General features: G+C 36.3%; 1 protein-coding gene across 1 annotated transcript in view; it reads right to left on the reverse strand.

The window, feature by feature from the left end:
- Med13 (mediator complex subunit 13) overlaps positions 1-23,660 on the reverse strand; it is a 101,708-nt gene extending 78,048 nt beyond the window's left edge. Inside the window, exons 1-2 of the mRNA XM_010626732.3 lie at positions 23,393-23,660; positions 14,194-14,362 (exon numbers count right to left, since the gene is read on the reverse strand). Of these exons, the coding sequence (XP_010625034.1) occupies positions 14,194-14,362; positions 23,393-23,645 (422 nt within the window). The 5' untranslated portion in view covers positions 23,646-23,660. The remainder of the gene's footprint in view (positions 1-14,193; positions 14,363-23,392) is intronic.
- Between the last annotated feature and the right edge of the window lie 1,526 nt (positions 23,661-25,186).

The raw sequence follows: 25,186 nt of genomic DNA on the forward strand, positions 1-25,186 counted from the left end.
AAAAAAAAAAAAAAAAAAAAAAAAAAAAAAAAAAAAAAAATTACAGTGCCAACCCAAGATACTGTTAGCTAACACAAAGAACTGTAGAAAATACCTTTGTGTTCTAGAAACTTAACACTATAGTATCTAATATTAAAACATCCAAATGAGACAGAATTTTACAGATGAAACTTGAACAATTTCCTACTGTCCAGTTATTGAAAGTTTAAAAAAATTTTTCTAAGACAGCTAGAAAATGAAGATATTCTCATAGATAAAACTTTGTCTTTTCTTTTTTGGTGCTGGGGATCAAACGTACAGCTTTGTACATGCTAGGAAGTGCTCTACCATGAGCTACACTTTTAGCCCTAAGGTAGCAGCTCTTCTAGTAGCAATAATTTAAAATACAAACAGACACACACACACTACACTAGGACTTACTATATCTAATCTATTTAACATTGTGTTAGGAAGCTACAGAAAGATAATCTCCCACTATGCTAGTAGGAAATCTGACACACAAAGGTTAAATGGCTTAGCTACAAGTCATAAAACAAATGAAAGGAAATGTTGACTCAAGGGCCGGGCATTTAGCTCAGTGGTTCTGGCACCTGCCTTGCAAGCACAAGGACCCGAGTTTGATCCCCGGTACCAAAAAAAAAAAAAAGTTTTAAAAAATGTTGACTCAAAACTTTAGCCATCCTAAACACATAATAAACAACAGGAAAAGGGGCAGGCATGGTGGCACCCAGCCTTTGGGAGACTGTGGCAGGAGGACTGAGTTTGAGGCCAGCCTGTGCTACAAAATGAATTTAAGCCCAACATAAATATTGACTGCCCCTCCAAAAAAGGCTTAAGTATTTCTCCAAAAACAATATACTGATGGTTAATAAAACTTACACTTATAGCTAGCATGGTAGTACACGCCCACAGTTTCAGAACTCAGAAGGCTGATGCAAGAGGATTGCCATGAGTTTGAGGCTAGCCTAGGCTACATATAGTTCAAGGACAATATGAACTACATAGCAAGACCCTATCTCTAAAAACAAAGAAACACTCAATATCACTAATTAAGGAAATACAAATTAACACAGGAAGGTACTACTTCATACTCATAAAGATGGCTAATTTTAAATTATTTTGGGTTTTTTTGAATCAAGAGTTTACTATGTACGTAGTTTAGGCTAGCCTTGAACTCTCTATGTAGCCCAAGCAATGTCCCGTGCCTTGGCCTCCCAAATGTTGGGATGATAGGCATCCAAGACCACATTCAGCTATTTTTTTTAAATAGGAAGGATAAATTTGTACAGAAGTTAAATTTGTGCATATTTTCCTATGTTGCTGTTAGGAATGTAAAATAATGCAGCCACTATGAAAAGTAGTAATAGCAATTCCTCAAATAATTTAATTAATTTATTTATTTTTCTATTTATTGGTACTGGGGATCAAACTCAGGACCTTGTGCTTTAAGGCAGGAGCAGTACCACTGAGCTAAATCTGCGGCCCTCAAATAATTAAATTTAGACTGCACGATCTGACATTTCATTCATAAGTATGTACCCAAAGGGATGAAAAGTAGGGACCTGAAGAAGTATTTCCACACCAATCCTGACAGCAGCAGTATTATTCACTGAATACCCATTGACAAATGAATGGATAAACAAAATCTATTTTATTTATATAATGGTATATTACTTAGCCTTTAAAAAAGAAACCCTGATAGATTTTTTGCAAATGGGACCAGGGGACCAGGAGATGGAGGGAGGGGAAGAAGTAAAGTAAAAAGAATTAAGATGTGTTATATACATGTACCAACTCCCCACAATAATGTAATTATCATGCACTACAAACACATACTAAAATTTTTTTTTAACTTTTTGGAGGGAGGATTTAGGCAGTCTCTTACTATGTAGCCCAGGCTGGCCTCAAACTCATGGTGATCCTCCTGTCTCAGCCTCCCAAGTGCTAGTATTACAGGCATGTGCCACAACACCCAGCTTAAATTTTTTTTTAAAGAAGAAAGCCTATCATATGCTATAATCGTGAAAAAACCCTGCAGATATGCTAAGTGAAATAAACCAAACACAAAAGGACAAATGCACATAATTCCACTTATGTGAAGTATGTGGAACATTCAGATTCACACAGCCAGAAAGATTGATGGCTACCAGAGGCAAGGGCAGTGGAGGCGTGGGGGTGTGCAAAAGCAAAGAATTATTATTTTATGGGCAGATTTTCAGTTTAGGGTGATGAAAAGTTCTGGAGATAAATAGTAGTGATGGCTGCAAAATAATGTGAATGTAATAAATGGCAATTAACTGGATACTCAAAAATGGTCAATTTTGTGTTATATATATTTTACTGTAATTTTTTTTTAAAGCCATCTTAATTCCCTGATTTTTTTTATGGAGGTACTGGGGATCAAATTCGGGACCTTGCACTTATGAGGCAGACGGTGGTACACTGAGCTAAATCCCTGGCCCTTCCTGATTATTTTTATTTCATGAGTTCAAGTTTCCAAACTTGTCTTACATATCAGACTCTTTTAAAAATTTCACAGCCTAAACCATGGTGACACATACTTGTGATTCCTGCACTCTAGCATGCTAAGGCAGGAGAACTCACATTTGAGCCTGGCCAGGGCAACTTAGTGACTGTTAGTGGGACTCTGTCTCACAATGAAAAATAGAAAAAGAAGCTGGAGCAGGGCATGGAGCCACACACCTGTAATCCTAGCTCAGTATGAAAGCCTCGGGATCAATCTCCAGCCTAGGTCACATGCCTAGGTTAAGACACAGTATCGGTAATCTTTTGAAGCTTTCCACATAATTTATATATCCAGAAGAGACTGGAAACCACCGCATTAATCTATATTTCTGCAGCCTTCAGAGAAATTTTTAATTCATACATTTATATTATCAATTTAGGGCATTTTAAAAACATAGCTGTGCGAATAAAATAACTATTAAAATCTCAAACACTTTATCTGTGAATCTTGTATATGCCATATTTCCATTCACTCAGAGAAAACATTACTTAACATTACGCAGTAAGAATTCTTAGAAAGAAACATTACTATTCTGGACAACTTCAAGTCCTCTGCAAGTGTCCTTTTTTATTGTTTTTAGGTATTATGTTTTTACTCTTTTCTACTACTTTAAAAAATGTAAATGCAGGAGATACAGTAGTCTACAGGATCCCCAATCTGTCTCAATTTTTCATTCCCTATATATAATCCAACTCTATTACTTAGCAGCCCACAGAGAAATTGAAGAGACAGGCCACAATGCAGAAAAAGGAAGGGCAAACTACACCAGCTCCCTGGTTCCTAGCTCATGGTGTGAGAGAGGAGGATCAAATCTACAGAGAGAGTGAGTGAGGGTGGGGGACTCCAGGAAGAAACACACCAGTGGAACAGAGCAGTGGATACTGTGTGCTACAACAGCTGTTAAGTGACTCCAGTCCAAGTGATGGCCATGTCCCCAAGAAAGGGGACACCAAAAAATTGGGTGCTAGGCCAAACAGGCAGCAACCTTTCACCTCTAATAAATTGGTAGAGGAAGGATTGAGATAGGCTCAAAATCCAAAACCAAGCTACACCTAAAAAGACATTCCTAAAAAGTAGTCATTTCCTAAAGAGGTCTCAACATCTGTAATAAAGTTTCCTACCATAAGCAAGATGCAAGCATCAGTGCAGAAAACAAATTGAAAAAATACAAAATGAGAAAACATGGAAGCAAGACTTGAGACCTCCAGCTGGCCTAAGGCAAAATCCAGGGGGAATTGAAGTGGAAGAAATCAAAAGCCAACCAGCTAACCATTATGAAATGGAAGCAGTGGAAGTTAACAAAGCAAATGAAAGCATCCCTAGAAAGAACAAACAAATCAGAAATAACTACACAGATAACTACAGAGATGATGACCATATGAAGGACATAGTGAAGCTAGAGTAGATACAGATGAAAAAATAGGGGAGCTTAGGAAAGTAACAGAAACCATGAATGCACAACACAGGAAAGAACTGGATTCTATAAAACAGATTCAAACAGACTTCCAGATTAAAAATTCTATGGAAAGTTTACACAGCTGAATCAACCAATGTGAAAATAGAGTATGAGATCTAGAGGACAGGTTTTAATTAGCAATCATCAAATGAAAAACTTCTTAAAAACTGCAAAGGACAACAACAACAAAAAAAAAATGAATCCAACAGCTTCTAGATGATGCAAAGAAGAGTAACGTAAGATTAATCAAAAACCACGAAAAATCAGAGATAGCACAAAGGACATATAAAACCTATTCACAGAAGCAGTAATAAGAAACTTCCCAAGCACAGAAAAAGAATTTCACATACAGAAAAGTGAGGCATACAGAACTCCAATTAGCTATGATCAGGGGGAAAAAAAAAAAACTTTACCAAGGCATACAACAGTCAAGATTCCAGAAATTCAACACAAGCACAGAATATTAAAAGCTATTAAGAGAAAAGAAACAAATTACTTATAAAGGAAAACCCATCAGAATCACAGCAGACTTCTCAACACAAACCTTTAAGTCAAGGAGAGCTTGGAGTATTGGAGTAAAGAATTTCAACCCAGACTGATGTACCCTGCAAAATCATCTTTCAAAATTGATGGAGAAATAACATATTTCCATAATAAAGAACACCTGAAGAAATTCACAGCCACCAAATGAGCACTACAAAAAGTTCTGAAGGACATTCCAGAAAAAGACAACAAAGACAAGTCCTTGAATTGCAATAGAATGAATCTACCAGTTGGGGGGGGGGGGAAAGAAAGGGAACAACAGGAAAATAATAACAAGAATAAGTCAATACATATCAGTTATAACCATCAATGTAAATGGTCTCAAAACACCAATCAAAAGAAAGACTGCCAGGACGGATCAAGAAACAAGATCTTAAAAAAAAAAAAGTATGCACTCACACCTATGCACTAAAAACAAACAAACAAACAAGATCTAATAATATGCTGCATACAAGAAATACATTGCACTCAAAAAGAAATTCATAGACTGAAAAGTTAGATGACGAAAACCAATACTCAAAAAAAAAAAAAAAAAGAAAGAAAGAAAAGAAAAACAATGCTCAATGTAACAGGAACCTGGAAAAAAGCAGGGTAGCTATTCTACTTTCAGACAAAGTGGATTTCAAGCAAAGACTGATCAGAAAAGACAAGGTCACTACATACTTGTTAAGGGAACAATCCAAGCCAGGCATGGTGGTGCACACCTGTAATCCCAGCATTTGGAAAATTGAAGGAGGACTGCCCCAAGTTCAAGGCCAGCCTGGACTACATAGTAAGCTCAAGTATAGCCTGTTACAGCGCAAGACTCTGTCTCAAAAACAACAACAGCGGGGTGTGGTGGCGCATGCCTGTAATCCCAGCACTCAGGAGGCTGAGGCAGGAGAATCGCTGAGTTCGAGACCAGCCTGGGCTACATAGTGAATTCCAGGTCAGTCTCAACTACATAGTGAGACCCTGTCTCAAAAAAACCAAAACAAAACAACAACAACAACAACAACAACAAAAACCAGAGGAATAATCCAAGAGAAACAAATAATAATCATAAATATATATGCACCAAATACCTGTGGACCCAATTACACAAAACAAACATTAATGGATATGATAATCAGATAAGCACAAAGACAACTATAACGAGGGACTGCAATAACCCACTGCCACAAATAGATAGATCAACTAAACAAAATCAATAAAGAAATATTAGAGCCGAAACAAATTTCTGAACACATGGACTTAGTAGATGTCTGCAGAATGTTAATGTTCCACCCCACAACAGAATATGTATTATTCTCGGCTACACATGGGACTTTCTCCAAAACAGACCACATATTAGCTCGCAGAACATGCTTAAGGAAATGCAAAGGAACTGAAATTATCCCATGCACATTATCAGACCATAGTGCAATGAAACTGGAAATCAAAGGTAAAAGAAACCACAAAAACCTCATAAATGCATGGAAATTAAATAACACCCTCCTGAAAAACTAATAGGCCACAGATGACATTAATGAAGAAATGAGACAGTTTCTACAATTAAACAATAATGCCAATATGTCATACTGAAACTACTGGGACCCAATGAAAGCGGTCCTATAAAGGAAATTTATAGTGGTTAATTCCCAAACCAAAGAAACAGACCAAGCTCAAAGAAACAACCTAATATTGAACCTCAACCTTCTAGGAAAAGAAGTTAAACCCAAAGCACATACAAGGGAAGAAATTATAAAGATGAGAGCAAAAATTAATACAATGGAGACTAAGAAAAAAATTTTTTAAATCAGTGAATAAAAAGTTGGTTCTTCCTGGAAAAGCTGTTGCTGCTATCGATGCATAACACACTATTATTAGTCTTTTTTATATAAATAAACAAATATATATATACACACACACACACACACACACATACACACATATATAAATTGAATTTTGGGAAACTTTAACGGTGCTGCCAACTTTGGAAAAAGTCATCCCAATTTACTGTGTTGAGTTGGCATTGTACAGAAGTGGACAACCGTATTGGTCTAGAAGTGTTAATTAATTAATTTATTTATTTATTTTTCCATGTGTACAGGGTAACACATCGTACTAAATATGTAAGGTTATATCTACGTGGGTTTGATTACAGAAACTAATAAAGTATTCTCTAAATAATGAAAAGAATAAGATAAGACTATAAGAGCAAGAAGCAATTTAAATATGTTCAGGGACCATTTTCATCTCCAGAATTAAGGATTATTTAAAACCTACATCATTGCCTTTTCTCTTTTACTTTCCTTTTTAATTTTATTTTAGGATTCCCTATTTTTAATGTTCATACAGAGATTTCTTTAACTGAAATATCGAAGTTTCTTTGATGTGAAAAACTGTAACAGTACACAGGATCCTAATGAGATAATTAATAATGTGAAATAGGAAGTAAAGGGCTAAACGTGTAGGGAAAGTGGGAAGGGTGGGGGAAAGGTAATAAGGGAGAGAAAAAAATATGAGAAACTGAAAAAATGGAAATAAAGTGTTTGCAAAGGGGGAGGGGAGGAGGGGGTGAAGGGAGGGAAGGGACAAGGGGAAAAATGAGAATCAAGACCTCTTATGTAAAGGTACAGAATCCCAATGATGAATGTAATTGTACTGTATACCTAGACTGTACCAATAAACTCAATTTAAAAAAAAAAAAAAGTTGGTTCTTTGAAAGATTAAATAAAATAGACAAATCCTTATCCAACCTTACTAAATAAAGGAAAGGAAAGATTCAAATCCATGCAATTAGGAATGAAAAGGGCAAAATCACAATGGATCCTGAAGAGCTAGAAAATCATCAAGAACCTATTTCAAGAACCTGTACTCATATGAAATGGAAACCGAAGAAGAAATGGGACAGATCCCTAGATACATATGAACTACCAAAGCTGAATCAAAAACACTAAATGAACCAGTATCAGTCAATGAAACTGAAGTAATTAAAAAACTAACAAAGAAAAGCCCTGGTCCTGATGGATGCAGGCTGAATTCTACAAGAACTTTAAAGAAGACCTAATGTCACTACTTCTCAACATCTTTAACGAAACTGAAAGGGAAGAAATACTCCCAAACTCATTCCTAAAGCATTACCCTGATACCAAAACCAGAAAAGGGTCCAACCAAAGAAAGAAAACTACAGGCAAATCTCTGTCATTCCTAAAGCATTACCCTGATACCAAAACCAGAAAAGGGTCCAACCAAAGAAAGAAAACTACAGGCAAATCTCTGTAACGAGCACTGATGCAAAAATCCTTGATAAGATACTAGCAAACAATGCAGCAAATCGTCAAGAAGATTATATACCATGACCAAGTAGGATTTATTCCAGAAATGCAGATGGTTGAACATACTCAAATCAATAAATGGAATACACCACATTAGAACCAAAGACAATATCTAACATAATCACCTCAATAGATGCAAAACAGCATCTGACAAAGTCTAACACCCATTCATGATAAAACTCCTACAGAAAATTGGAATAGACGATTTTTATCTGAACCTGATAAAAGTCATCTGTAACAAACCAACAGCCAATATACTAAATGAACAAAAACTGAAAACTTTCACTGTAAAATCAAGACAAGGATGCCCACTATTACCACTCGTGTTCAATATAGTTCTGGAAACATTAGAGCAATTAGACAAGAGAAAGAAATAAAAGGAATAAGAATTGGAAAGGAAGAAGTTAAATTATCATTACTTGAAGATGACATGATATCCTATACAGAAAACCCCAAAAACTCCACTGTAACACTCCTAGAGTTAATAACCAAATTCAGTAGCACAGCAAGGTACAAAGTCAACACTTCCTTTATAGTTAATTGATAGTTTTTACTGACTATAGAATTTAGGATTGGCAGTCATTTTTTTCTTAAGATACCTGGGCGCTAAAATACTGGTTGGAAGTTCTATGTATATGAACAGCTTGTGAAGTTGCAGGCTTTACTAAGTGAAAGGTCGGTCCTAGCCATTTTTACCTGTCACTATTTGTGTTTCTTATCTCTACAATCTCCATGCTAGTCATTTCTTGTGTCTTTTAATGCCTTTACTGTGGAGAACAAACTTGGCTGCCAGTATCTGGGGAGTCTTCTAGGGAAGAGGTGGTCAGTTAGATACTGTTTGGTTTTTTTACTTTATCGCTCTTGAAAATATATCACCTCAGCTTTTTCTATTTGTTTGTTTGTATTATGCTCTTGCTTTTTTGAGGCAGTCTTGCTCTGTAGTGCAGGCTGGCCTTGAACTTAACTGTGTAGCCCAGACTAGCCTTGGACTTTCAGCCAGCCTCCTAGTGCTGGGGTTACAGGTGTGTACCACTATGCCCCACCTCAGTTGTTTATGAGGTGTGAGCTCTGAGTCTCTGAATCAGTTCAGAGTGTGAAATTGTTTTTTGAGGATTTGGAAAAAGGTGAAGAGTGGCTGTAAGACTGTAGAGTGAATTCGGAAGTCCAGCTTATTTTTTGAATTTATATTGCTTGTGTTTTCAGTTACATATGTATATCTACCTTCAGAGAGATACCAGGGTGGGTTTCTGTTCTTTGGTTCAGTTTGCATCTGGTTTCATCTGCTTATCCTTTAAAAACCTTGCACTTGCGAGGAAGGTGGCAGCTCCACTGAGCTAAATCCCCTACCCAGAAGTTTTTTTTTTATTAACTGAGTTTATTGGTACATTTAAAGTATACAGTACAACTACATTCATTACTGGGATCCTGTACCTTTACATGACAGGTCTTGGTTCTCATTTTTTTCCCCTTGTCCGTGCCCTCCCTTCACCTCTTCCCCCTTCTCCCCTCCCCATTCACAAACACTTTATTTCCATTTGTTCATTTTGTCATATTTTTTCTTTTCACTTATTACCTTTCCTCTACCCTTCCCACTTTCTCTACACCTTTAGCCCTTTTCTTCCTATTTCACATTGTCAATTATACCATTAGGATCTTATGTACTATTATAGTTTTTCACACCAGATAAACTACTCGGTATTTACACACGTGTGACTTATTTATTTCACTTACGAGTATATCCTCAATATGTATCCATTTTCCTATGAATGAATCTAATTTCTCATTCTTTATGGCTGAGTAGTATTCCATTTTATAGAAAAACCACATCTTCTTTATCCAGTTTCCAAGTTTTAGCTATTACAAACTGTGCCGCTATAAACATGGGTGTGCATATATCATTGTGGTAGGATTCTTTTAATTCTTTTGGAAAGATACCCAGCAGAGGGATGGCTGAGTCAAATGGAACCTCTAGTCCCAGCTCTCTGAGCTATCTCCATACGAATTTCCATAGTGGGTGCACCAGTCTGCACTCCCACCAACAATGGAGAAGGGCTCCTTTCTCCCCACAACCCCATCAACATTTGTTACTGATTGATTTCTTGATAGCAGCCATTCTTTGTGGGGTGAGGTGGAATCTCAGTGTTGTTTTCATCTGCATCTCTCGAATGACCAGTGATGTGGAATATTTTTTTCATGTATTTACTTGCTGCTTTTACTTCTTTGTCTGAGAAATGTCTGTTCATTTCAGATGCCCATTTATGAATTGGGTCTTTATACCCAGAATTTTTAAAAGAAATTTTAAAAGGAAAAATAGAAATTAGGGACTAAGGGATCCAACATGAACAGAATGGCCAAAAGAATTCCCAAAAGGACTATTGTGAAAGATAAGTCTGCAAACCAACTAGCTCAAATTGGGTAAGAAGAATGAAAGGTTTCCAATAGGTCACCACCCCACCCCCACAGATAACACAAAATTCCTGAAGGCAGAGAGGATTTCACGTCAGATAGACAGTCTAGGGATAAATTACCAAAAGGTACAAAAATAAGGAATCAGTAGTTTTTCCATAAAGATCCAGGTATACTGCACTGGAGATGTAGCTCACTGGAGGAGCACTCATATAGTGTGAACCAGGCCCTAGGTTTGGTTTCTAGCACCACAAAAAGAAAAAAACAACAAAAAAAAAAACACCAGATATATTTCAGACTAAAAATATTTTTGGCTTTCAAAGCCATGTGTCTCTGATGCAATTATTCAATTTTACTATATTGTTTAGAGTACTTCTAAGCTAGTATAGGGTAAGTTATGATATATAATAGGCTTTGGTGTATTAAACATTTTTTACTTATGATATTTTCAAATTATAATAGAGTTAACACCGTCATAAATCAAGGAACATCTGTCATAGAATTTCAAAATACTGTAACAACTTATATGGATAGGCTCTCTCTAAAAAATATCACTTGAAGGAAGCACTTTATGGTTTCTTTTTGGCATATCTGAACAGGCAACATTCTTCTATTTTATGCTTATTATTAAATAAAAGTTACTTGAATACAAGTATGTGACAGTTTGCCAGGCTTGGTGGTGCACGTCTATAATCTCAGCACTCAAGAGGCTGAGGCAGGAGGATCACCACTGAGTTCAAGGCCAGCCTGGGCAACATAAGGAGTTCAAAGGCAGCCTGAACTACACAGGGAGACCCTATCTCAAAAAACAAAACAAAGCACAAGGACCCAAGTTTGATCTCCGGTACCAAAAAACAAAACAAAACAAACAAACAAAAAAAACAAAGGGGCCAGGGATTTAGCTCAGTGGTGCCACTGCCTGCCTCGCAAGCAGAAGGCCCTGAGTTCAATCCCCAGTACAAAAAACAAAACAAAACACCAAAAAGTATGACAGTTCATCTGCTAACCAAGATGGCCACTAAAGGACTAATGAGTGGATAGTATTTATAGCACGAATATGCTGGACAAACAGATGATTCAGGTACAGTACTGGGTAGGACAGACCTGGAATACAAATCATCAAACTAACTCAGAAGGGTGCACAACATAAAACTGGTAAGTAGTTTATCTCTGGAATATTCCATTTAATATTTTTAGACCACAGTTGACAACTAGTAACTGAAACCCACAGGTAACTGAAACTGGATAATGGAATACTATCCAGGGAAGACATTGCTAACTGCCTACCTGATATTTACACCCCCTTGTTTTACCTGCCTACCTAATAGTATTCCTCTTTTCATACTGATAAAAATTTACTTTGCTCAGAGTGTTTATGTTTCCACATAAAGATATCTACTTCTGTTCTGGGCATGGTGGTATATGTCTGTAATCGCAGCACCCTGGGAGGCTGAAGTAAGAGGATCACAAATTCAATCCCAGCCTGAGCAACTTAAGTGAGATCCTGTCTCAAAATTAAAAAAGACAGAATGTAGCTCACTGCAAACGCCCTGGTTTCAACACCCATACCACATAAACAATGAATAAATGAAAATAAATGGATGGATGGATAACTGGGGCTATAGCACAGTGCAAAGGCCCTTGGTTCAATCCCCAGTACTAGGGGGAGGGATGTTTGTTTCTCCTAGTATGGTCAACGACACATCAAGTGAGGTTTCCAGACAAAAAAACTTTTTGCTGACCCAGATGCCCCCCCCTTATTTCTCTTCCCTCCTTTCACTGCCTAAAATCTACTGTGAGATACCTACAAAGATCTTGAAGATAATAAATTAAAGGCTAAATACTGCAGACCAGGAACTCTAGGCAATCTTGAGTCCTTGACATTTACTACTGACCAGACACACCAGTCCTGAATTACCTATCTCCAGATTCCTTGTTATTGTGAACCTTAGTCCCTGTGTAAGCCAGATAGTTAGGTTTTACTGTCATTTGCAATGAAATGCAACCTAATTTGTATAGTTACTTTGATGTTAAAAGTTTGTTAATTTTCAGAGAAAAAAATGAAAGACTTTTTATTTTTCCAGGCTTATCTATTTATCTAGTCTACTAAAACTAAAACAAACGAACAAACAAACAAAAAAAACACCTTGATAACACTTCAGGTGTACACAAAATAAAGACACGCATATATACACGAAAGATGGCATCTCAACAATTATTACAATCCAACCAAATGTTTACTTCATATCTTTCATATTACTCAGCAGAAACAAATATCCTTTAATTTTCTCCTGTATCCCACCTTATTTGCCACTGGTTCATCTCAAAGCCTCACTAATTCAACAACTGCTTGGGACAAAATCCATCAGATTAGGTCTTGTATTATTTAAGTCACAGGTAGAATAGGACCCTGAAACTTTGATTGCAGAAGAAAAGGGAGCACTGTATCTATCTCTCATGCCTCTATCACCACTGTTCTACTAATCAGTGTCATAAATTTGCCTATAACTCAAAGATTAAGAAAATTATAGATACACCAGAAGTATGTGTCTTATATAGAAGAATACAAATTTACTTTAATTAAAGCAAACTGAAAAAGGAATAGCCAAGCACGGTGGCACACACCTGTAATTCCAGATTCTAGAGAGGCTAAAACAAAATGATCATAAATTCAAGTTTTAGGCCAGCCTGGACAACTTAGCATATTTGTCTCATAAAATAGGATGTAGCCATCAGTAGCTTAGTGGTAGAGGGCTTGCCTACCATGCCTAAGGCCCTCAGTACCATCAAAAAGAAAGAAAGAACAAAAGACAAAACAAGGCTGGGAAACGAGAAGGGTTAACTTAACCTAAAACATAACCATAAATCAGTATTTTAACAAGTGTTAGTATGACAACCTGGGCATAGTGGCAATGTCTGTAGCCAGCAGGTCAGAGGCTAAAGCCAGAGAATTCCTGCAAGTCTGAGCCACTCTAACTTACACAGTAAGACACTGTTCTCAAAAATGAAGTGTTATTACTTAATTTTGACAGAGTACTGTGCCTATACCTGATTTTCCCTAGTACTTCTTCATCCTGCATTTTATCACTGCAAATCAAAATTTAGTCCATTATATTAAAACACAGCCTAAGCTGGGTATTGAGCTTAGTGGAGCTGCACCTGCCTGTCAAGCTTAATGTGCTGAGTTCAATTCCTGCTACCAAAAAATTAAAAAAATAAACAAAACACAGCCTATTCTCAGTGTAAGAAAATTCTTAAAACATATACAAGTGAAAGTGGAAGTGGTCAAAGAAAACAATTCTTGAGTTGGGCCCAGTGGTGTGCACCTATAGTCCTAGCTACTCAGGAGGCTGAAGTGGCAAGATCACTTGAACCCAGAAGCTTGAGTCCAGACAGGGAAACAGTGAGATTCAAAAAAAATTCTCTGGGAGACCAAGGCAGAGGATCAAATCTGATCCCACTTTGGGCAACTCAGCAAGACCCTGTCTCAAAACATTTTTGAAATATCTGCTGGGAAGCCGGCATAATGGCATACACCTGTAACTCTGTGACTCTGGACAGCAGAGGGAGAAAGATTTAAAGTCTGAGCCCAACCTGAGCACCTGAGCAAGACTCTCTCTTAAAAAAAATAAAAGGGCTAGGGATACAGCTCGGTGGGGGGACAGATCGAGAGAAAGAGAGGGGGGGGGAGGGAGAAAGAGAGAGAGAAAGAGAGAGAGAAAGAGAGAAAGAGAGAGAGAAAGAGAGAGAGAAAGAGAGGAGAGAGGGAGTGCGTGTGCGAGCACACACAAGAGAACACACGTGTGCAAGCAACCAAGAAAGAAGAAAGGACGGAGCTCTAGGGCTTGGCAAAGTTAACCTCCTGCACATGTCTATAAAATATTGGCTTTTGTCCCACTGTCTCTCGTGAAGTCATAAAAAAATGAACAAAGAAATATCAAGAGTTAAATAAGATAGCTTACCTTTTATTTATAGGTTTTTCATCTTTTTCATAAGGCTTTACAAACCACTTGCCAATACGTACAAAGTTTCGGTTCATTAAACACCGTTCCAACAGATTGTGAACTGCTTTGAAAAGCAGAGTACGGCACTCATAGGAAAGTCCATTCTCCCACACTCCATCTTCCTCTTCTAAAAAAGAATTGAAGGAAGTAAAGAATAAAGTAAAATGTTTAAACTCTACAGCATTAAGCCTACTTTATCTCACAATATTAAGTTCCATCACTTCAATACATTTCTAGACACAAAGTATCAGCTATCTGTTATTCTGAAGAAATGAAAGGCCTAAGTGTCATGCATTCTATTAATGTACCTGATAATTATTTTCCCACAATGTAGAATATGGTAACACCACCATAAACACATTGGCTTGATTTCTGAATCAATAAAAAGATCACTTGCTTGCATAACCTGGAAAATATTAAACACAATCTTCAGCTATGGTGCTAATTTCTAAACTGGTTCACTTGTTACTTTGTCCTAAATCCTCTAATCATTCAACCTGCCAAAAAAAAAAAAAAAAAACCCTAGCCAGTTAATAATTATACTCAAAACATTTCATGTCCATCAGCATTCTAATTTACAACTCAACTATAAAATTAAGTGATGAATAAAAAGGAAGCTACTGGTACTGAGCCTACCAACCAATGTATTATCAGTCACCTTAGGTCTCATTTCAACCAAATCATTATTCAGTATAGGATCCTCTACTTGGGAGAGAAATTTTAAAATTTAAATATTAAGTGACACTTCTGTCACATTAAGTTATAGTAATCACTACTAACTATATGGCCTTAATTCTGGCAGCAAATCTATTAATCACTGTTAACTTCCTAATAAATAAGTCATTTTGAACTAAATCTGGATGTAGTTAAAAAATATTTTCACCCTCTACATTTGTCTATGACAAAACATCCAATGAATCCAGTTATGAATAACACTTTAGCATTCTGAATTTTTTATAATACTTTAAATTCCTTTAAAATATAACTAAGCATCTTCCTTTAGCCTATATATCTCTGTAAAGTTCTAAAAATGAATCAACTTTGTTCAATTAAGTAAAAATAAATGAAAAAACCTTTTTCATCTCAAAAACGTATATACTAAATGGATAGAAAAATACATACACTATGAGATTTCAATAAAAGCAGAGACTCGTACCAAAAGAACACAGGGTTTAAACTGGGCATGGTGGTGCATGCATGTAATTTCAACCCTTGAGAGGCTGAAGCAGGATAATCAAGAGTTCAAGGCCAGCCTGGGTCACATACCAAGATTCAGGTCAGGCTAGACTACAACACAGAGAGACTGTCTCAAAAAACCATTAAAAAGAAAAGTTTAACATGTTTTATACTCAAAATTTATACAACAAATGGGTGGAATAAACATTAACTAAAAAGCACGACAGTGGACTTTGTGCCACTACAAAGGTTAATATTGATTTTATGTTAAAGTTCTAAAAATCTTATGATTTTAAAAAACCTACTTCAGTCAGGCATGGTGGCACATGCGTGTAATCCCAGCACTTGGGAGGCTGAGGCAGGAAGACTGCTGTGAGTTCAAGACCAGCCTGGGCTACATAGTGAGTTCCAGGTCAGACTGAACAACATAGTGAGACCCCATCTCAAAAACAACAACAAAAACTACTTCAGCTGGGTGTGGTGGTGCATACCTAAAATCTTAGCACTCAGGAGTCTGAGGCAGGAGGATTGCCATGGGTTCGAGGCCAGCCTGAATTATAGCGTATGGTCCTGTCTCAAAAATAAAAATCAACAAAAAAAACCTACTTCAGTTAAACCTACAGTTATATGAATTAAGAATACTGAATATGGTTTAGAAAAGTAATCAAGCTGGGCATGGTGGTGCCTGCTTGTAATCCAGAAGAGGTTAAGGCAGAAGATCAGTGAGTTTGAGGCCAGCCTGGACTACATAGCAAAACCTTGCCTTAAAAAAAAAATTTTTTTTTAATTATCAATATTAATTTTTAGGCACATCTCCCTTATTACCCCAAATTTTATCTAGTGAAACTCACATGAACTTAATGTTTTCAGGGTCAGTCTCATGTCCTTAAATGCATACATTCTCATTAACATTAAACAGGAGTTATACATAAAACAAAAAGTACAATCCACTTGCTAGTTTGGGGAGGGAAGCTAGTCCTCAGGACTGAACGGGGGGGGGGGCCTCTACCACTGAACTACGTTCCTAACCCTTTTTATTTTGACACAGGATCTCTTTAAGTTGTCCCAAGCTAGGCTGAACTTGTGACCTTCCTGCCTCAGACTGCCAGAGATTATAGCTGGTCTTCACCTTGCTCAGCCCTAGTGGGGTTTTCTAAAGTCAACAAATCTCTGAAGTACATCTTCATCTATATGGCAAGTGAATAAGCAACCACTGCACTAAAGTAATAGCATTTCATTTTTTCGGGGGCGGGGCCAGTTACTGAGGATCGAATTCTGGTCCTTGTGCTTGCAAGGCAGGTGGCAGAACCACTGAGCTAAATCCACAGCCCCAGGATTTCATTTTTCACGCTGAAAAAATAGTAAATCCTAACAATGCTCAATGGAAAGTCAAAGGGTTTTTTTTGTTTCGTTTTGTTTTGTTTGGGGGGGAAGTGTCACTTAGAAACAAGAAGATACTAAGCCAGGATTCTAACATAGTAATGTAACAACTCAGAGATATGAAAAGTGAAATGGTGCAACCAATCTACCTAAGATATAGTAATATGTACCTCTTACAATAATAAGAAGTCCCTGTATCTCAATACTAGCATTGGGCAGGGAAAGATTAGAGAACACATAGCAAATTTTTACTTAGCTCTTCTAAACTTAATCAAATATAGCCTAATAGGAAAAGTTGTCTTAATGCTTTTAAATAAATATTGTTGCCCCTTATACCTATACACCCAGGGAATATAGTTTCAATTCTGTTTTTAGTACTTTAATATTACTATGAGCATTTAAACTTTATTTTGGTACCTGGGATCAAACTCAGGACCTTACTATGCAGGCTTGTCACCACTGAGCTACATCCCTGGCCCTCAGCTTAAAGCTCTTAATCAGTGTTATGTGAAAACTTTTACAAAGTACTTATTTGAAGAATGTAACAAAAAAGTTCAAATGCTAAATTTGATACCACACGTTTCAGAGCACAGATGATAGTAGCGCTGAAGTGTGTCGTAAATCATCAAAAATTTTTTTCCATAAATGAAAAATGTTCAAGATCAAAACCAAAAAGTTCATACACTCAGTACACAACATTTTCTTCAAAAGTGGTATCAGGCAGGATTGCCCTGAATTTAAAGCCAGCCTGAACTACACAGTGAGACCCTGTCTCAAAAAAACAAAGAAACAAAAAGGCCAAAATTGGTATCTACATGGTGATCAGCTGATAAAAAAGGAATCTTGAGGGGTAGGGATATAGGTCAGCGGCACCATGCCTGCCTCGGAAGTGTGAGTTTGATCCCTGTGGCAGGCAGAGGGGAATAATGGGATCTTGGAGGCTGGGCATGTGTAGCTCAGTGGTAGAGCCATGCCTGATGTGTAAAGGTCCTGGCTGAATCCCAGCATCAAAATAAATAAATAAAATTATGCAATTTTGCTACACTATAAACCACAATATATAATAATGACTAAGAAACAGCTCAAAAAATAGCATAGTAGGAAATACTATACATTTCCTAAAAAAAAAAATAAAAAGAAATGCTTAAATGTCTAGATCAGTGTTTGTTTTGTACAGTAATTTCCCATTCATAAATTATTCATTCATAAAACTATTCATTCATTAGGGCCTTAAACTGTTGGCATCTTCCATTAGTAGCAAAATTTGGAATTTTCTGATTTAAAAATAGCCTCATATTACTGACTGTTATCTTTGATTTGAAAATCTACAGGATGTACTTTCACACTCAAGAAAGCCAGTATGGGCCAGGCCTGGTAGCACATGTCTATAATCCTAGCTACTCAGGAGGGTAACACAGGAAGATGCAAGGTTAAGGCCAGCCTGGACAACTTAGCAAGACTGTCTCAAAATAAATAAATGAATGAATGAATGAATGGATGGATGGATGGATAGAGATGTAGTTCAATGATAGGGCACTTACCTAGTATGAGAAAGGTCTTGGGTTAAATTCGCAATATCAATGGAGCTAAGGAGATGGACAATACACATAAGAAACACAAAAAGTGAAATGAAGTAATCTACAAGAGTAGCCAACACAGAAAACCAGGCCATGAGTTAATTCTACAAAGGAAGATAGAATTAACTACCCTTCACGCTGTGGTACCTCAGCCTTTAACTTTTAATTTTGAGATGAAATCTTGCTAAGTCACTAAATTGCCCAGAATAGGTCTTAATTCTTTATCTTCCCTCCTAATAGCGCTGGGATTACAGGCAGTGTACCATCATGCATAGCTACAAAACATTTTTAGTTTTCCTGCCACTATATTCCTATACATGCCTGTTATTTAAGTGGCAATCCTGATAAGAACTGTTACTGACTAGCACTTGGGAGGCCAAGGCAGGAGGACAACTGTGAGTTCAAGGCCAGCCTGGGCTACATAGTGAGTTCTAGGTCAGTCTCAACTACATAGTGAGACCCTGTCTCAAAAAAACAAACAAAAATCAAACAAACAAACAAACAAACACTGATTTAGACAGGCTCCCTTTAAATTGTTAAATTGCCTGGCATGGGCTTGAATTTGCACTCCTCCCCATCTAAGCCTACCAGAGTGCTGGATTATAGGCACGTACCACCAAGCCCAGCTAAATTCACTATAATTAATACCCTTCAATAAATAAAGTCATCAAACATTGAATTTACTTGCAAGCACAAGGCCCTGAGTTGGATCCCCAGTACAAAAACAAAACAAACAAAAAAACAACAAATTTAGAACAATGGTAAACTTACAGTAGACAGTGTAAATTATGACCAAATTCCATTATAACAAAAGTTTTTGGATACGTTCATAAAATCCAGTATAGAGACCCCCAAGAGCCAGGAAAATGAACAAATATTTTTAGTACCAACTGAATCTATTTTTCAGTTCAAGGTACATGTATGTTATCAGTTTTCTCTGAAAGTTTTGTCACAGACTAACTTTATGATTTTTTTTAAATGGATGACAAATGTTGGTAGAGAGGAGTTTTTATTTTTATTGTAAGGGAAAAATTAAAGCCAATAATGACAGCAATAAAATTCCAAAAAAGTTAGAACACAATAAAAATCCACAGAAAACACTTCTCCAAGAACACTCTAATTAAAATTAATCTTGCTCTGAAGCAAACTAACACTACACTTAACTAGTTCTACCAACAGAGGCTTCTGACCAACACCAATTTTATATCTGCCATCCACTATCACACAACCACTTAACAAAGCTTGTTTAAATTTTACTTAAAATTATACCCAAAGTTTTGTTCCTTAATTCTTTTTTTTTTTTTAATCAAAACTTATCAGCATGGATTCAACTATCCCATTCTCCTACAGAGAGTAGAGTAAAAAGCAAAAACTCCTATCAAATATCCTTCTGGAATATTATAGTGAGGCTTATTATCAACACAAATTCTAATCCAAAAATCATTAAGACTCTGCACAGTACTTTGCTTAACAGTTACTATTACTAGAACTACAAAATAGGTAACTTAGGGTTTAAAGTATGTATTTAATCAGATTTAGAATGCTGTAACTGATCTTTACCAATTAGCAATAGAATAAGTTTTATATTCTATTTCCACGCATCAGCTAAACTTCAAAGGAAGATGACCTAAACAATGCTAAGTGATATGAGAAGATGAAATTTAAAATGCTCTATGAAACCTTACTGGACTTTTCAGAACTGTCAAAAATCAAAAAGGAAAATTGGAGAACCTGTTAAAGTCTAGAACAGCCTAAAGAGACATGACAACTAAATGTAACGTAGTAACCTACATGGGAACCTAGAACAGATAAAAGACATTAGGTAGAAAGAAAAATCCAAATAAAGTATTTGTGTGTGTACATATACGTTAACAAGAAAGTATCAATATTAGTTGTGAAAAACATACCATTCTAATATAGATGTTAACAATAAAGGAAATAATTATATAGGAATTCTATAATAACTTTGTGATGTCTATGTAAATCTAAAACTATTCAAAAATAAAGTTTACTTTTTAAAAATACACTGTGGATTACACAAGGGTTAATTGAAGGCAATTTTGTATTTTTGTTGTTTTAGTTAGAAAAACTGAGACTGCTAATCTTTGCAAAAAGGATGCCTCCCTCCTCCAAAAAGGAGTGCAATACTATCATCGTAATCACCACCATACCATTTCTGTAACAAGATGTGGTAGGTGAAGAACCAAACAGAAGGACACTGCCTGTGAAGAACAGGCTCAAGCTAAATTAACAAGCTTTTAGTTACCACCTGGGTCCTTCCAGTTCCCTTTTCCTTAGTGCTACACCTCTACTTGGAACTCAGGATTGCCTCTTGCAGCTGATGCTACCCCTACTGTCCAGCTGCTCTCTTCTCAGGGGAGTTTAAAAGAAGGGAATAGTGTGCCACAGATGGGAAAAAAATGAAAAAGGGGTTAGCTAGAGAAACAGAAGCGGGCTAATTACCCCAAAAGGGAGGCAGACGGTGTCCCTGGAGCAAAGAAAAGGGCAAGACAAATATACTCCATCTGAAAAGACCTTATTATTCTTTAAGATGTCTGATTTAAGAAACAACATTCTAAAACAAATGACAGGTTGCAATTTTTTTAAAAGGCTAATACTACTGATTATATAAAATAAAAGAGAACAATTTTGGAACGGTAACTTAGTTATGATCACATAACTATTAACTGTACTTCAGTATACTATTTAAATCACTTCTGCTTTGATACATTTTTAAGTTATTTACTATTCAATAGGATCCAGCAAAATGTGACAATTAAACCCTAACCTTCCTAAAATTACTTTCATCATATTCAGGGATTAATATCTATTTGAAAGTATGGGTACTACAATTTTTAAAAATTATATTAAAAAACAAAGTTAACTAAAGAAATTTTTATAAACCACAATCCAGTTTAAGAAGAAAAAATGTATCTGAGAACACGAAACCTAAAAGAAAACAATCCCAACACAGTGTAGCATTTTAACATATATAAAAATAGCCCACACTATTTAGATTTTTTTTTTCTTTTTTTAAAGACAAGGTCTTGCTATGTAGCCCAGGCTGACCTCAAACCCACCTCAAACCCAGTGATTCTCCTGCCTCAGCCTCCCAAGTGCTGGTATTACAGATGAGCACCACCACACTCAGCCACATTTAACTTTTTTTTTTTACCAGGGATTGAACTTGGATCCTTGTGCTTGCAAGGTAGGCCACCGAACCGCTGGGCTAAATCCCTGGCCCCACATTGAACTTTAACAGCCTTTTAACTTTCAATATTTAGTCCTACAATGGTAAAACTAAATCAATATCTAAAATTATTTTTAATTTCACGGAATATTTTTTAAAAGGTTCATTCTGATGCACTGCCAACTTTATTAAGACTAAAAACCATAAGTCAGCATTACAGTTTTGCATACACGTGGGGGGGGAGATGAAGTGATGCTGGGGCTGAACCCAGGGTTTTGTACATTCTAGGCAAGTACTCTACCACTAAGCTACATCTTCAGTAGCATTATAGTATTATTAACAATTATGGTTCATCAAAAGTTCAGCACATTAATAACGTATACTCATATCAATATTAAATGTCTCCACATAGTGGGCTTAAGGCCCTGGGTTCAATCCCTACCACCACAAACAAAAAGTCTTCAAATATTGAGTGAAGTGATTTTTCATGATCACTTCAAGATTAAAATAACTCAAGTACACACAAGTTAGTGAAAGGAAAAAAAGTGGTAGGCTTAGCTTTTAGCATAACAAGTAGAAAGCATGACCTTGCTAAAACCAAGGAATTTTTATACCTTGATACATATATACATATATCATATATGTGTACATACAAATATGTACATTTTACATACTTAGAACTAAGTAATAGACTCTCCTGTAGGCATCTTCTTAGGAAAGATGGAAAAGCTATAAAGCTTTATTATAGAAGAATGACAATCAACTCTCAAAAATAAATAAAAGGAAGTGTCTATTACAAAATAAAGAGCAACTATCTAAACAAATGTAACACACATTCCTACATAAATATAAATGTTTATGTTAGTAAGTACCAGTTTAAAAGACAGACACCTGGATTACATTTCATCCAAAAATAAAACAGATCCTGTAGGTCAGACAATAACGGAATTTCAGAATATTCAATTTCAAATGAGAATGCCTTTTTAAAAAATGATCTAAAAAGCCTTTAACTGTCAAGAATCACTATCAAACTAACTTGCTGGAGTATTTCATTCCCTGTAGCACACAACAAGTTTACATTCCTATCATGTAAGACTCAGTCAAAACTACTCAAGAGTCTAAAGTAAACACAAGCTTCAGCAATTACATGAAGAGCTATACTTTCTAAAGTATTATTTGGCCCTTAAAAGTCAAGAAAATAAAACGGAAGTAGTAATATTGATTTTCTCACAATAAAATTATTTCTGCATAACCTTTTGGATTATGACCTTACTTTATAAAAGCTTCCTTAGCATTTGTCTCATATTAATCTTTGCTGTAACAGTATCTAAGAAAGTACTTCCAAAAATAACAAAGTTAGCATGTTAATAAAGTAATCACAAATAACAAAATAACTACATATCCTGAAAAACATACTAGATAAAGTTACATTTCAGGATACTTCTACAATGTCTGTATGCTCATGCAAAAGAAAATAGTGGCAGAGCTGACTCAAAGGTGTTACACTTGGCTTCAAAAGTATTATATAACTATATTAGAAACTTTATGCTCCAAGATTCCATTTTTCCTGGGTTAATGTAACATGCCTTCCTTGGGCCCTAACTGCCTGTGAGAAATTAAGGAAGCCCAGTTAATACAACAGTTACTCCAAGCTTCAAAAGCCTCCCATACCACAACTGGACAATTTAAGTAAAATAAAATAAGGTAAAATAAAACATGAAGCTGTATTTCATACCCAACACACAAACACCTTAATCTGTGATACAAATGACACACTGGGCAAGTATATACAATGTTGCTAAATCATTAGTTAGAAGTGATAAATTGACTTCACCTGATAAGTCATGGTGAATAAGGTCAGCAAAATTAGGGTCTTCACCCCACCAAAATATCCACAATTCTCTTCTTCCAGGTCTTTGATCTCGCCGCCAAACACTAAGTACATCTGCCTTAAGGCAGCGACTAAAACTGCTCAAAATGGGGTCTTCTTCTGTCACCGGAAACAGAATAGGGGCAGAAGTTGGGCCCTGCCACACATATCTTTTCCATTTAATTCCTGTCAAGTCAGCCTGAAGGAGAGAAAGCATGATTTTTTTTATTATCACATACCCACGGTAAGTCAAAAGTGTTCACTGCAAAGTCCCTGATTTCATTAAGACATTACAATTTTTCACTAAATGCTTGAGATATGGAAAGCAGATTATAACCCCAAAAAAATCCTCCCTTAATTTCAATAATTCAACAGCCAAGAATTTAAGGAAAAGAACAGCTGAAAAATAACTAACGTATCACTGAATAGCAGATTAACAGTGTCTCAAGTAAAAATATTAAAAACATGTTAAATATAAACATGTACTTTAATATTACACACTGAGTGCAATACATTTCTTCTCTGTATTCAATTCTATTTGGTCATATTTTGTTACTTGGCGTCAAACTCTGAACAGAAAATTAATGAAAAGTCACCCAAATAATTCCGGGAAAAAAATTCTTGTTAATTCATCACACCCACCCCTCTCTAATAAAAGTGAAATATGGTAGCTGGTCCCAAAGAACTGTCAGATTTATGCTAGTCTATCCTCAAAGTACGCAATCCTAAAAGTACCAAAAATAGATCAGGTTGGAGAAGACAGAAATGTTAAACTGCTGCATGTCTTACTGTGAAGAGCTGCTGATTAAATTTCTAAGGATGACGTGCGTGAAGGATCTTCATGCAGCATCACGAAAAAGTCAACAGAAGAAATTCACTAATTCTTTTAACTTAAAGGTGGAAAGCATAAGGTGCCAAAAAGTGAAATTGCTGATACATGACTGGCAGTTTACACTTGCCAACTAGTTGTGCTCCGCCCACTTAATTCACGTTATCATATAGTCTTAATATTTCTCATAGCACAGGAAAGTAAAATGAAAAAAGAAAGTCACTCGAGCTTTAAATCACTAATGAAGCTAAACTACAGTCCAACTCAGGACTAGATAATCGCAACAGTTGGTACTTTTGAAAGTCTTAACTGTTGGCTATTACCGGATCTGGGACAACAACCTACACGATTGTCATCCGTACATTCAGTTTCCCTAATACTTTTCGCTTCAATAAAACAAGGAGCAGCCGGTTCAAAATCCTTTAAAAAGGCAAGCAAACCAGACAAATATAGAAACTTTCCGTGCAAAACCACAGCAACTCCACCATTAGCCCCTCCACTCTCACATAATGTTCTAATAAAAGCAAGATGGCTAGAAATTGTCAGAATGGCAAACTGTTTTCAAAACTTTAAAAAGAAAACATATGAAATGGCATCTACTGGTTTTCACAGAAAGATCCGAAGTCACCCAAGGGAGGAAAAAAAAAAAAAAAAACAAACCCTAGTCTGACTCATACAAAAAAAAAGGGTAAACCGAAAAGAAGGTTTTTTAATGCCTAAGTTCCGGGGTCTTGTTTATTAGGGGCAACTAAACTACGAGGGCAAGGGATAAAGGTAGTGGATGGAATAGAGGCAATAACAGAAAGTGTGAAGGAGTTTACATCGGTCAAGAAGAAAAGCGAGAGTTAAGTAAAAACTCAGGTAAATGCTAGCGTCCTGCCAGATGAGAGCTCAAGTTGAAGGCAAGACTAAGCCGAGGGGAGAAAAAA

Source organism: Fukomys damarensis, unplaced genomic scaffold (assembly GCF_012274545.1).
Source record: "Fukomys damarensis isolate Sample0158 unplaced genomic scaffold, DMR_v1.0_HiC HiC_scaffold_13, whole genome shotgun sequence".
NCBI lineage: Eukaryota > Metazoa > Chordata > Mammalia > Rodentia > Bathyergidae > Fukomys > Fukomys damarensis.